A 12,644-nucleotide genomic window follows, 5' to 3' on the forward strand; every position below is an offset into this window, starting at 1 on the left:
TTGCTTAACACCTAATAGAAAAGGACCAATAAACGATCGCACTCGAAATTAAAAAGGAATTTTCAATTTCAACATAAGATGAGCATCATCTGCCAAATACTCTCCTACATTGTCAATCAATTTTGTTTTTGGACCGTGACTTGGCCATTTTGGACGGTCGAAGGCCATATCTCTCACGCGACTATCTACACGTATCCGAACCCATTCTTACACCTACAAGGCTACAAGTGTTCACTAGAAGCTACACAACATGAAATTGCTGATATCTTTTGATGGTCACCGCCCATAGGCATTTGTATATTCCGGTCTCGGCTGTGATCTGATCCTACCCTACTCGATTTATATATTACTATCCAACTTTTCTAAATAATAAAATTTAAAATATTTGTTAGGATCAAAAGAATTTATTTAAAAAGTAATTATCTAAATAATTATGAATTGCTAGTTAGTTATCTTTAATATTCGAACTACCCAATTGAATACTGAAATTTTAAAAATGACTCAAATCCGAATTTAACTCGTTGGAGTTGTGATTTTTAGATATACAAATTAAAAATAATTTTTCTTTTTTAATTTCGAAATATTTTTTACCCGCTTGGTATTCGATATCATCCTATTTTTGGCTTGTTCACCCAAACTTACAATCTGCAATTTTAGAAAAGAAATTAGGTTAAAAGATGATTTTAAGTAAAGAAAATCTCATGTTTGACCAAAAAAACAATTAAAGAAAATCTCAGATTATGACTTTTAATTTTAAAAGATGATATTTTTCTTTTCTGACAAAAAATAACAAAAGAGCTGATTTAATAATTAAAATGAAACAGTTGAAACTCCAAGAAAAAAAGGGCAAGTGAGCCAATGAATGATTGAAGCAAAGTGACAAATGGAGAAGAACCCGAAAAGCAATGTAAACTTTGACTCTTTGAGTTCTCCCACGTCGAACCATGTCCGTTCTCCAATACAAAGTAAGAAAACAAGTTTCATTACAGTTATTCGAATAATTTTAATTCAAAATCCTAATGTTTTTATATCAATATTCATTTTATTCTCTTCCTCCTTTCGGACATCTTAAGCACAAGGTAATTCTCATTTTTCATAAAATAAAATAAAATAACATTTATATCGAAAAGAAAAAAAAGTAAAATTTGGAAATTTAATGAGAAAGCGAAATTTCACATATATATAAAGAAGAGTTGTGTAAGAGTGAAATAATTTCCCATCCACAAATCTCGCACCTGATTCCATAAATTGATCAGTTTTTTTTTTTGTCTTTCTTCAACGCATATCTAGTGACTCTGTACACTTTCTATGTCCGAATTCGTCTTCTCCAAATAGTACAAGATTTTGACGAAAATTTTGGAATTTTCTTGGAGAGAAAAAATCATAAAACCACTAATCATGTGTATACCCTTGAAGACGTTTTGTGTTTTACTTTAACGCGTTGAAATTAACGATGGTGGGAATTGTTACGACGAAGACTTATACTAACTTCGATTTCTCCAATAAAGGTTTTGGTGTTGGTAGTTTGAAACAGTTTGTGTACGGAAACACTTTCATAGTTCTCGATGCTTTCTGGGTTTCTTTCTCTAATCTCTTCTTCTTCAGGTAAACGTTTTTGCATCTTCTTCTTTATTCTTCTTTGTTCTCTGTTTTTTTTTAATTTACTTATCGGTTATTTATTTTTATTTTTTTGGGCAAATTTACTTATCGGTTAATGGGTTTATTTAGAGTTGATTCAGACAAAGAGACAAGTTTGGTCGTGTTCGAGAAACAGAACACAAACGGTTCCTCTGTTTACGGAGATTATCAAGATCAAAAGCAAATTTGTGGAACACAAGACGATGATCAGATGGAAGGTTCTCTGGTTTCGGATAGCAAGAGATGCGAATTTTATTCAGACAAAAGTAGCGTTGGTTTTGTAGAAGAGCCTAAAGCGTTTAGCTTTAAGTTTCATGAGTACTCTGCTAGTACTGTTCAGGAGGAGGAGAAGAAGAAGATGGGGAATTTCTCTGATGAAAACACGAGTTCCATGGTTTTGGAGGAATCAGAATCAGAGGAGGAACACGTGAAAGAAGAGATGTTGGTTTATGAGTTCATGAGTTGTGGTGTTTTAAAAGAATCATTTGTTCACGAGAATTTTGTTGGTGGTCAAGAAAACTTGTTTGATGATGATGATGGGTTTATAGAACTAAACCCAAGTTTACAGATTTCTAACTTTGCTTATGGAGAAGAAGAGTTTATGCAGAAAGAAGAAGAGATGAAAATGGGTTTTGATGAACAAGAAGAGGTATATGATGAGTTTGATGATGGTTCAGATTCGGATGATGATGAGTTTGAGCATAGTGATGTGATTGAGAAGTTGAAAACAGAACTAAGGGCCGCAAGAACAGGAGGATTGTGCACTATTCTTGAGGAATCAGAGACTCCATTAGAAGAGCTGAAACCACTCAAGATCGAACCAAAACCAGATCAACACAAAGACAGAATTGCTGAAATTCACAAGGTTTACAAGAACTATGCGGTTAAAATGCGAAAACTCGATGTCATCGATTCTCAAACAATGCATTCCATCAGTAAGTCTATCTATTCTCAATTCAATTTTCTAATCAATGTTGTTAGCAGAGTGTGACATCATTAGCAATGCCATATCTTCAGAGTCTTAAATTTTTGTCTGATTCCAGCTTTTACTTTGATTGTGAGCACAGATTGTTGAAGAATGTCTCTTTCCTTCTTAAATGTTGTCTCAACTACTCACAGTACAATATTTGTTTGTGGGGTCTATAGTAACATTTTAGATTTGATTTAACAGGTTTGCTAAAGCTAAAGGAATCATCTGAACCGAGCAGAAACACCGATAAACCGCCTAAATCGTCTCTGCATCAGAATATATGGCCATTCAAGAAACATAAGCTTGAATGTGACCCGATTGAGAGACTTGTGAAAGAAGCAAGCAGAGACTTTGAGACTGTCTATGTAGGCCAAGTTTGTCTCTCGTGGGAGATGCTTCGATGGCAATACACTAAAGTCTTGGAATTTGATTCTCAGGTTACTACATATCAATACAATTTAGTTGCTGGAGAGTTTCAACTATTCCAAGTTCTGCTTCAACGGTTTGTGGAGAATGAACCATTTCAGAACTCCTCTAGAGTTGAGACTTACTTAAAGAACCGTCGCCATTTCCATAATTTTCTTCAGATTCCACTTGTTAGAGGTAACAAAACATGTTTTCATTATTCTTCAGTTTATACTGAACCATTCTTTTGTGCTAATACCAAAATCTGCATTGTTTTCAGATGATCGTTCCTCAAAGACTAACAAGAAATGTAGAAACGAAGGGGAATTCGCGGTAAAGATTGAAATGTTGAGAGAGATTATCCGAGAATCGATGAGTGTTTTTTGGGAGTTTCTTTGTGTAGACAAAGATGAGTTTACTTCAATAATAAAAGTTTCTCACCAAACTCAAGTCTCTCCACAAGATCCTCTAGACCTTGAGCTCTTGACAGATATCAGAACTGATCTCCAAAAGGTATTTACGTTATTCAATTTCCCGCTCTCATTTTGTCAGATTACATCAATGTTCAATAATTCAAGAACCTGTTCTTGGCCTAATGTAGAAGGATAAGAAGCTAAAGGAAATACTAAGAAGCCAAAGCTGTATAGTGAAGAAGATAAAGAAGAATGAGTCAAAGAGTAATGTTGGTGTGAAGGATGAGTTACTGATAGCTCAAATTGAACTGAGACTGGTTTCAAGAGTGATGAACATGTCGAAACTTACCACCGAGAAGTTAGTTTGGTGTAGGGAGAAACTTGATAGGATCAGCTTCAACGGTCGGAAGATTCACATTGAACCATCTTTCTCGTTGTTACCTTGTTGAGCCATCTCTGTCTATAGATTAGATCATAGATATTGGAATATTATGGCTTCAGATCCGGGAAGATGTCTTTTTGTTGTTGTTCCTGAGAACAAATATATATCTAGTGATGATATATATAGTAGCTTAGTGTATTATTAATCCAATATCAATAGAAAAAACCACAAAAGAAAAGAAGATAATTCATACTTTGATAATCACAAAGACAGATATGAAGTTGCAAGTACTCTGTTCTACAACGAATGATTCGCCGGCGAGTGTACATTTTCATTGTGCTAATGGTAATGTCAAGAACATCGACAAATCTATTGTTAACTTTGACTAGCATTTTAAAATCACCTCAAAAACTTTTATAAGTACCACAACCAAAGTTGATGAACATTTGTTACATGAACATGAATCTTCAATACAAGGACCTGGACCACACACTGAAGAGGCAAGTAGCAATGTGTTCTGATTCATCAAACCTCTTATAACATTCGATAGCTGGGCCATAGGCGGAGTCATATTGGGCTTAATAATACCTAACAAGCCCATAAAATCTCGTCCGTTGATGATCACAATTCAAGATGTAATCTGATCCGTCCGATCTAGGGCTTAAGGTGTCGAAGTGAAAGAAGTCCCTATATAAAGATAATATAGCTTAGAAAGTCAATTCTCTGCTCCGTCAAGCTGAGGATAAAACCCTAGGGTGAGTGAGAGAGAGAGAAGCGAAAATGGTGCAGCGTCTTGTTTACCGATCACGACACAGTTACGCCACCAAATCAAACCAGCACCGGATCGTCAAAACTCCAGGTTTGTTTCTTCATCCATCTTCTTCAATCTATCAGCTGAAATCACAAATCTGTATCCATCGATCTATAAGATTTGAAATGTATTTGTATATTGATGATAGTGTTGATGTGCAGGAGGTAAATTGACGTATCAGACCACTAAGAAGAGAGCTAGTGGACCTAAATGTCCCGTTACCGGCAAGCGTATTCAGGGTGTAAGTATTCTTCTGATTCATACCCTCTCTGATTCGATTTGGTACTTGTTGAGCTTAAAGTTGTCTCCTTTGTTTGATTTTGGATTGACCCATTGTATTTGTTTGATGCAAATGTAGTAGTTTAGGTTGATTTGTTTGTGCTTATTGACGGTCTTGTGCTGGTTAGATGAATTCAACATCAGTAGATAACTTTATCATAAGCTAAATTTAGTGCCGCTTTGTCTCTTTCAAGTTTTCTCTAATGACTAATGAGTCTTCTTTAATCTTGGTGGCAGAAATGTTAAATCATCTTGGAAACTTTTCACTATGTGTAGATATGTTTGTTTTGCAATCTTGATGGTAGCAATTGTATTAGTTTGGATTTTGTATTGTATTGATTGTTTCTTGTGCTTATTGACGGTCTTGTGCTGGTTAAGATGAATCCACATCAGTACATAACTTTATCATAAGCTAAATTTAGTGCCGCCTTGTCTTTTCAAGTTTTCTCCTTTTGTATGTAAGGAATCACTTTTATACTTGGTGGCAGAAATCTTAAATAATCTTGCAAATCATAGTTTGGTAGATGTAGTTGTGTCTGCCTATTCCTTCATAATCTAATCTCTTTGGTTGTTTAGATCCCTCACTTGAGGCCATCTGAGTACAAGAGGTCTCGTTTATCAAGAAACAGGAGGACTGTGAACCGTGCTTATGGTGGGGTTTTGTCTGGTTCTGCTGTTAGGGAAAGGTTTGTTCTTGAGCTCTATTCTGTATTTATTGTGTGTCTTTGTAACCAAAGTCAAAATCTGATGGTGGTTCTTGTGTTACAGAATCATTCGTGCTTTCCTTGTGGAGGAGCAAAAGATTGTGAAGAAGGTTTTGAAGCTTCAAAAGGCAAAGGAAAAGGTTGCTCCCAAGAGCTAGACCCTATTAGTTTTTATGTTTTATGGCTCTGTTCTAGCGATAGTACTGGTTGCAGAGAAAAAACATTGTGTACTCATCAAAAATTTTAAGCTTTTTTGTATTGGTTTCGGATCTTTGGCTCTGTCGACAATTCGTTTTCGATTTTGGTTTCTTGTTCATGTTGAGTTCACAACTTCAATTTTTCACGTTTCTATTCTCTTACACTCGAAGCTTCGTATTGATACTCATGTTATCTAGTTTGAGTTGAAAACTTTTTACAGTTTCATTCAACTCCTGCAATACTAAAGAAGAAAGCACTAGCATTCTCTCTTAACTACTTCCAAAGCATATCTTAGCCGCATATATTAACCACGGTGGAGTGATACTGATTGATTTGAGCCAAAAATATGATTCTTTTACGAAATAGAACACTTCAATATTATCACAAACTAAGAGAAAACAAAGAATTCATAATTAAGTACTGAGAAATTCATAATTAAGTACTGAGAGACTGGTGTTCCAAAAAAAAAAAAAAAAAAAAGGTACTGAGAGACAACCTTGCACGTTTATTGGTGATGACTATGAAGGTCATCAGAGAACGACAACTTTGCATGATGTAGAGAGACTTGGAATGGCAAGGAGTTCTTTTAGGATGACAGATTCTTCTTTCTTTATGGAATCATCCAAGCATAGAGTCAGTTTCTTGAGGATTGTTGAATTCTCAAGTAAGTAACTCACAAGTTTCATCTCCATCGCCTCTCCTTTCAATGGCCTTTCTATCTTAACATACTCGAGCGATGATAGGAAACGCCGAGGTCCGGAGAAAACAATATCTCCTTGCTTCTCTTGATATTTAGTAGATTTCTGCACATACAGAGTGGAAGAAACACAATTTCAATATATGATACTTTCACCATTTTGCATCTTAAGATAAGAAGTTCATGGTTCTATAGACAATCCTCACCACGACAAGAGTTTTTAGATTCGGGCAGCTCTCAAGAAAGATTGGTAACATTTCCCACCTGTAGCCGTAAAACTCTCAACACACAAGACAGATAAGTTACGGAATAAGGGTAGTCGTTCACATCTTGAGAAATCATAGATAACCTGCAAGGAAAATAAAAGTATCAGGAAAGAATAAAGTTGCACATTCAAAAAGCAAATTCAACATTGTAGTGTACCTCAAGAGTACTCGAAGAAATGATCAAATCTTTGACAGTAGAAATCGCGACGAGAAAATTACGAATCATAGTTCTTTTTGGTAGATCATCTGGATTAAACTTATTTTCGGAAGACAAGTTAAACACAATATCGATATCCGCTTCAACAAGCTTGCCCGGTTTATTTAGTATGAAACTCGCAACTCTATAATCACTAAGCCTCAGATACTCAAGCTTAGGAGCATCAATTTCAACCACAAGATCTTCAACCACACCCTCATCACTATCCGCAACATGAGTAAAGCTCAACAAAGACTGAGACCGCACACGTAAAACTTCAATCTCATCACAAAAACACCTCTCAATAGTCAAGCTTTCAAGAACCGGGCATTTCGTAATCAGCGTTTCTAACGCCAAATCGTCAGCAAACTTAGCTATAAGCAGAGCCATAACTTTGAGTGAAGGTAAAGAAACAAACTTGGGACTAGGTAAAGTTAATGCACAAAGCTTTAAAGATACCAAACTCTCACAAGTGTAAATGCTTGAAGGCAACTGAACCTCCCAACTCCCATATGAATCATCCAAAACATCGATATGTTTAACATTGCGCGTGACAATAGTGTTGATCCAACGTCCGATAATAGAAATCTCAGGATCATAATCATCATCATCACAATCATACTTCAACATAAAGTATTGTAAGCATGATTCAGTGTTGAAATCAAGAAAGCTATCAACAAAATTCAAGAATGTGTTGAACTCTTGGAAATCAGAATTGTCTAAGTCTAAACCAGGTACGTGTTTCCAGAGATTTCTCCATCTAGTGGATAAAACACTACTCTTAACAACATCTTTTGTGGGAAGATTCAAGAGTACCTCACATAGCAAACAATCTGGTAATTTGCTTATCCAATCAACTTCATCAGATCCTTTCGCACGAACATGTTTATCTCCATCTTCATCCATGAAAGGAAAAAAATATCGAAGTGATAAGAAACCCTTAAAAACTTAGAGAGTATCGATCGATCAACAGTTGTACAAAACATCATGTCTACAGTTAAATACGACAGCGTTTTAAAGTATGGATGCCTTGTATTTGTAATGGGCCTAATGGGCTTTGGAGATATAAGAAAACACATTAATTTAATGAAATAGAATCGAAAAAAGCAGAGCATTGAACAAAAAGAAAACTTGGGGATGTGATATATGGGTGTTGTGTCATCTCCCAGAAACGATGAGTTTGATGAAGAGATTATTTAGTTGTTGATGAACTTTGGGATCTGATGTGTTTCTTGTGGGACAAGCAAGAGGCTTCGCAGGTACTGGTAGTGTAGACTGTAGACACTGCTAACGAGTAGCAAAGAATTGTTCCATGTGGTAATCTAACATGTGGAGGAGTATTAATGGTCACATGATCATGACTCATATTCATCAAACGGTAGTAGTAAGAGCATGCACTAAATTAGATGGATTATCGGTTGTAAAGACAATGTCAACCCACTCTAGCATCCCCCAAATCTCGCCGTTTTCGCGTTTTTCAATCGCAATTTCCGCACACCAAATCGATGTCTCTCTAGGGAACTTGAGAGACACATAATCTTGCCACAAAACCGCAATTTTCCCACCATAATCCACCAAGTACTTGGCGCTTTTATTGCAAAGAGACTTACACAAACTTTCCAAACCCTTCAGAATTTTCCATGATCTTTTTTGGGAGTCAAACCAATATATCGTAGTACCAAAATTATGGTAAAACACGTTCTCTATCACACAATAAGATGATGAGCGACCCCATCCATAATTCATAGCATAATCTACCTTTCTCCATCTACCTTTATGCAGCTTGTAAGTTACATTCTTTTTCTCGGACCTCACATACAAGGTTCCTTCATACCATACGCTTTCTAACTGAGAGGCTCTGCATAGCTCCTTGCCAGGGATCTGTAAATACTCCCAAGTTCTGGTGTTTGTATCAAAAACACCCATCCAATTCGTTGAATCAAGATTTTCGTTTGCTCCCGTTACATATATTTTCCCATCAAAGGCGCAAACAGAATGGAATTCACGGGCCACATGCATGCTTGGGGCCTCACACCATGTGTGAGAACGACAGTCCATGGCCATGACGTTAGACGAAGCCTTACTTGACATGTTATGTTCCAATCCGCCGATGGAGTAGATATTAGGACCAACCGCCGCAACTTTTGACCATCGTGCAGATGGAAAATTAGGAGATGAAATCGGGACCAAAATCCTTTTTGAACTATTTGGTCTCCGGCTGAGAGTGAACTAACGTTGTGGGTTAGAGTTGGAAGGGGAAGCGTGCCGTAAGAACACATAAAGAAAACTCTCGGTGCGGCCTAAGAGGGTTCGGGTCTGGTAAAGCTCCTTTGAAGAAAGGAGAGAACGGAATTTCTTAGAGACCAAGGAGAGAGTTGGGTAGTACAATCTTGAGACGCGGGCTAAGCAGTTTAATACCACATCATCAGGAAGCATCAGAATTGTCATCCGTCTCCTTCATTCATTGCTGTGGAAGTGCACATTAGCGCTTGTTGTAGATCACCGCTTTTGCCTTTTGCTCTCTTAGGGTTTATAAGGTTGCTTTTCCTGTAAGTAACTCCCCCTCTTCCTTTCTATTGTATCGCTTGAGCTTCTTTCTGTCTCCACCAATCTCACCAGAAGCCTTTATATAGTGAATTATAATTCCTATTCTCATTAGGTTTGGAAATCAAACTTCTTTAAGACTTTTCTTTTTTCGAAAAAGAAAAAGGAAACTAATTCACAAACATTAACAAAACTGGAACTCTATATATTTTAGATAAGACTATTGTTAGTTCCTATCTCCTCTTCTTCTTGACGGTGGTTCTCCTTCGTCAATTTAAATCTGTAAGATTTCAGCTTGCTCTACAAAAATTCAAAGAATATCCAATAAAATTATAAAACAAATTAATACAAAATCTTTCAAGAATGGGCTCGTAGATAAATAGATTATAAAAAAAAAAAAAAAAAAAAACAAGTTTGTTGTAGTAATGTTACACGCAAAACAAAAAAACCGAAAGTAGAACAACAACTCAATAATGTTTATATACAAATCTCAAACTCCAGATTCGCTCTTGCGAAGAAACGCAAAACGCAAACCAGTTCTGTTTCTGATTTAAAACTACACCTCCAATAACACAAAGTACCATCCATTATCCAACCACAGGGGCCAGGGCAGATACATAACATATATCCAAATTCCAAAATCTTTAATCGTCTTTGAATTCTTTAGTCGGGCGTGCTTCGAATCCTCCATCCTCTCTTTTCTCAAGCGAATAAGGCATGTAAGTTCCCAGAATCCGATCCCACATAACAAAGAAAGGCTGAGAGAAATTGTATTTGGTTCCATAGCGCTGATGATGGATATCGTGGTAAGCTGAGTTGTTCTTGAAGACCATATGGAATAAGTTTCCAGGAAGCCAGAGACCGCAATGGTCATCCACGGTTTTGATTGTGGCGAAAGAGAAGAAGAAGATGGAAGTTCTTGGAGACATACCAGAGACTAGGAAAGATAAGGCGCCTCCAACAGTATCCAAGAGAAGACCTTCCACTGGGTGGTTGTATAACGCTCCATATGCATAAGGGACGATAAGACGGTGGTGTTGAGAGTGGATATGTTTGTATAAGAACTTATTGTGATGCATATATCGATGCATAAAGTATTGCCATGTGTCTAGGATTATCATGGCAGTCACAAACTGTCTTGCCAGGACCAATAGGGAAAACTGTTGCGCTTTGTCTGCTTCGGCATCACTTCCTGTCACCTGTATAGACAATGGAGAAGCATATATGTAAGACGGCTAAAAACAAAAACCAGTACAAACAGAAAATAAGATATTCCATGTTATTGATGAATCAATCTATCAGAGGCATGTCTATATTACAAGTACTCAGGATCAGACAAATGCAAACCAAGAACCCATGATACCGCTTCACGGAATATAACAACATTCCGGACATTTATATTCAACAAAAGACCTTGCTTAAGCAAAAAGATCATAATTAGCAAGGTTTTCTATTATTGATCAGCTGTTTGTTGGTTGACTAAAGTTTTCTCATCAGATAAGCTGATAAGAACCAGTCCTCTCTGAATCTAAACACAAGTGAGGAACAGAGGACCAACCGGGCCTAAGATAGAGCCCTCTGGTGACTTCTAAAGCAACCTAAGCTCTCCCAAGTCCAAATACAATTGCCAAATCACTGATCTCTTCAATCCCTATTGATACTAAAGCTTTCCTCAAAACTATTTTTCTAACACTAATATAACGATTTAACGGTCATGAAAGATTGAGAATCATTCCACTATTAGTGATATAAAAGGATCCAACTTTCAGATGAAAAATCCTTTATTTTAGCAATTTAACTTTAGAATTTGGTCAAAAACATGCCAATATCAGATCATTAATGCGTAACCCATTTCTCTTTATGGGTGGAAAAACTACATCAACACAAAAAGAGTCAACCTTTTTAAAACAAAAACCTTCATCATCCAATTCCACACATAAAACGTCAGTATCAGATTATTAAAATTTCCCCAATTTGTTACCTTACTTTTCACAAAAGCAATAAACTCAAAAATGGGAAAAGAGAAAAACTTTACCGTGAACAAAAGGATAGCGACAACAGCTTGAACAACCTGTTGAACAAGAACACCTTTCACAACAGAAGCTTTCGATACAAGATTCTTCTCTTCTTCTTCAACCTTTGAATGTAATCTATAACTCTCCAAAGACGAGAGCGCTACATAAATCCCAGAATACAACCAATACACCACAATTGGAGCAACAGTACCCAACAATTCATCCGATACAGCAAAACCCATCATTCCTAAATCTCAGCTTCTTCAGATCCTCTTCATCAACCAAACGCAATTGATGCAAAAAGGAAAGATTTTATCACAGGAATCAACAGAGAAAACTGCTAAAGGTTTGATTTTTATCCTTCAATCGGGGAAATTTGATTGTTGAATCGATGATTGTTTTAGGGTTTGGCGTCGTTGAGTTTGACAAATCAACGATGAAGAAGAAACAAAACAAAGAACGATACTTGCGTTTTGGTCTGAGAGACAGACGTGGCTGAACTGTACTCATTGAAAGAAATAAAATAAAATATCTAATTATCTAGTGTCGTTAGATCTACAGTGAGTCTATCTACGTGGCAGAATTTGGAGCGTTTATAACTTTTGATGCGATTATTACGGTTGATTCGGTAAGAAATATCTCGTTAACGTGTTACTTACTTTGTTTGATTATTACTGTTAGCGATGGCGTGATTGGTTGGTTTTGTACTTTTGTTCCTCGTTTTAGTTTCATGTCGTCTGTGAAACGACGCCGTAAGTTTGAACATTTGAATGATGAATGTAAAATTCAACTTTTCTAGCTTTCATAATTAATGAAATTAATCACAAACTTTCCAATTTTTAAATTTATTTTTCGATATCCGCAGTTTTTCAAAATCGATAATACTATTTGAATGAAGAAAATCTCGTCTTTTATATTTAGCAATCTATAAACGATCTATGAAAGATAAATGGTTAAGATTTAAGAATGATAGATAACTAGAGATGATGATGATAAGAAAGTTGCAACCGTCTGTAAGAGATGACCAAAACCCGAATTAGATTGTTCTTGAAACATTATCCCACAAAGAAACCGATATGTACTGATTCCTCTGGATGAAATAAAAATTGAGACCGCTAATAGTCGC

The 12,644-nt window shown here is 36.3% G+C and overlaps 5 protein-coding genes across 6 annotated transcripts; 2 read left to right on the forward strand and 3 right to left on the reverse strand.

The window, feature by feature from the left end:
- Positions 1-1,186: 1,186 nt before the first annotated feature.
- LOC9323311 lies at positions 1,187-4,060 on the forward strand. 2 transcript variants are annotated; one of them, XM_002887201.2, is made up of 5 exons: positions 1,187-1,605; positions 1,729-2,573; positions 2,810-3,211; positions 3,294-3,526; positions 3,615-4,060. In XM_002887201.2, exons 1-5 carry the CDS (start codon positions 1,454-1,456, stop codon positions 3,873-3,875), a joined length of 1,893 nt encoding a protein of 630 aa, XP_002887247.1. In that variant the 5' UTR covers positions 1,187-1,453; the 3' UTR covers positions 3,876-4,060. The 2 variants fall into 2 exon arrangements, with proteins under 2 accessions (XP_002887247.1, XP_020889767.1); XM_021034108.1 differs by having other exon boundaries at positions 1,476-1,605; positions 1,740-2,573.
- A 412-nt stretch (positions 4,061-4,472) lies between these two features.
- LOC9323312 (60S ribosomal protein L34-2) lies at positions 4,473-5,938 on the forward strand. Its single transcript, XM_002887202.2, has 4 exons — positions 4,473-4,667; positions 4,781-4,860; positions 5,475-5,584; positions 5,667-5,938. The coding sequence occupies exons 1-4, from the start codon at positions 4,589-4,591 to the stop codon at positions 5,758-5,760; spliced, it is 363 nt and encodes a 120-aa protein (XP_002887248.1). The 5' UTR covers positions 4,473-4,588; the 3' UTR covers positions 5,761-5,938.
- Positions 5,939-6,132: 194 nt separating this feature from the next.
- On the reverse strand, positions 6,133-7,939 carry LOC9323313 (F-box/LRR-repeat protein 13). The gene is given in 4 exon segments (XM_021034109.1): positions 6,133-6,603; positions 6,704-6,778; positions 6,781-6,846; positions 6,921-7,939. Coding segments are annotated over 4 exon segments (1,359 nt in total). The 5' UTR covers positions 7,866-7,939; the 3' UTR covers positions 6,133-6,330.
- Positions 7,940-8,315: 376 nt separating this feature from the next.
- On the reverse strand, positions 8,316-9,426 carry LOC9324789 (F-box/kelch-repeat protein At4g23580). Its single transcript, XM_021034111.1, is given in 1 exon segment — positions 8,316-9,426. A coding segment is annotated over 1 exon segment (1,077 nt). The 5' UTR covers positions 9,408-9,426; the 3' UTR covers positions 8,316-8,330.
- Positions 9,427-9,900: 474 nt separating this feature from the next.
- On the reverse strand, positions 9,901-12,019 carry LOC9324790 (sphinganine C4-monooxygenase 1). Its single transcript, XM_021034112.1, has 2 exons — positions 11,539-12,019; positions 9,901-10,702 (listed from the first exon to the last, which is right to left on the reverse strand). The coding sequence occupies exons 1-2, from the start codon at positions 11,761-11,763 to the stop codon at positions 10,148-10,150; spliced, it is 780 nt and encodes a 259-aa protein (XP_020889771.1). The 5' UTR covers positions 11,764-12,019; the 3' UTR covers positions 9,901-10,147.
- Positions 12,020-12,644: the final 625 nt, after the last annotated feature.

The sequence above is a fragment of the Arabidopsis lyrata genome (assembly GCF_000004255.2).
Source record: "Arabidopsis lyrata subsp. lyrata unplaced genomic scaffold ARALYscaffold_2, whole genome shotgun sequence".
In the NCBI taxonomy this organism is placed as follows: Eukaryota; Viridiplantae; Streptophyta; class Magnoliopsida; order Brassicales; family Brassicaceae; genus Arabidopsis; species Arabidopsis lyrata.

What these genes read in the sequence shown, in the direction of transcription:
- LOC9323311 (XM_002887201.2), top strand. Translation starts at nt 1,454, where the DNA reads ATGGTGGGAATTGTTACGACGAAGACTTATACTAACTTCGATTTCTCC. An exon ending in TCTAATCTCTTCTTCTTCAG is followed by an intron (nt 1,606 to 1,728) that starts GTAAACGTTTTT and finishes GGGTTTATTTAG; the next exon opens with AGTTGATTCAGACAAAGAGA. An exon ending in TCAAACAATGCATTCCATCA is followed by an intron (nt 2,574 to 2,809) that starts GTAAGTCTATCT and finishes TTGATTTAACAG; the next exon opens with GTTTGCTAAAGCTAAAGGAA.
- LOC9323312 (XM_002887202.2), top strand. Translation starts at nt 4,589, where the DNA reads ATGGTGCAGCGTCTTGTTTACCGATCACGACACAGTTACGCCACCAAA. An exon ending in CCGGATCGTCAAAACTCCAG is followed by an intron (nt 4,668 to 4,780) that starts GTTTGTTTCTTC and finishes GTTGATGTGCAG; the next exon opens with GAGGTAAATTGACGTATCAG. An exon ending in GGTTCTGCTGTTAGGGAAAG is followed by an intron (nt 5,585 to 5,666) that starts GTTTGTTCTTGA and finishes CTTGTGTTACAG; the next exon opens with AATCATTCGTGCTTTCCTTG.
- LOC9324790 (XM_021034112.1), bottom strand. Translation starts at nt 11,763, where the DNA reads ATGATGGGTTTTGCTGTATCGGATGAATTGTTGGGTACTGTTGCTCCA. An exon ending in TCGCTATCCTTTTGTTCACG is followed by an intron (nt 10,703 to 11,538) that starts GTAAAGTTTTTC and finishes TTGTCTATACAG; the next exon opens with GTGACAGGAAGTGATGCCGA.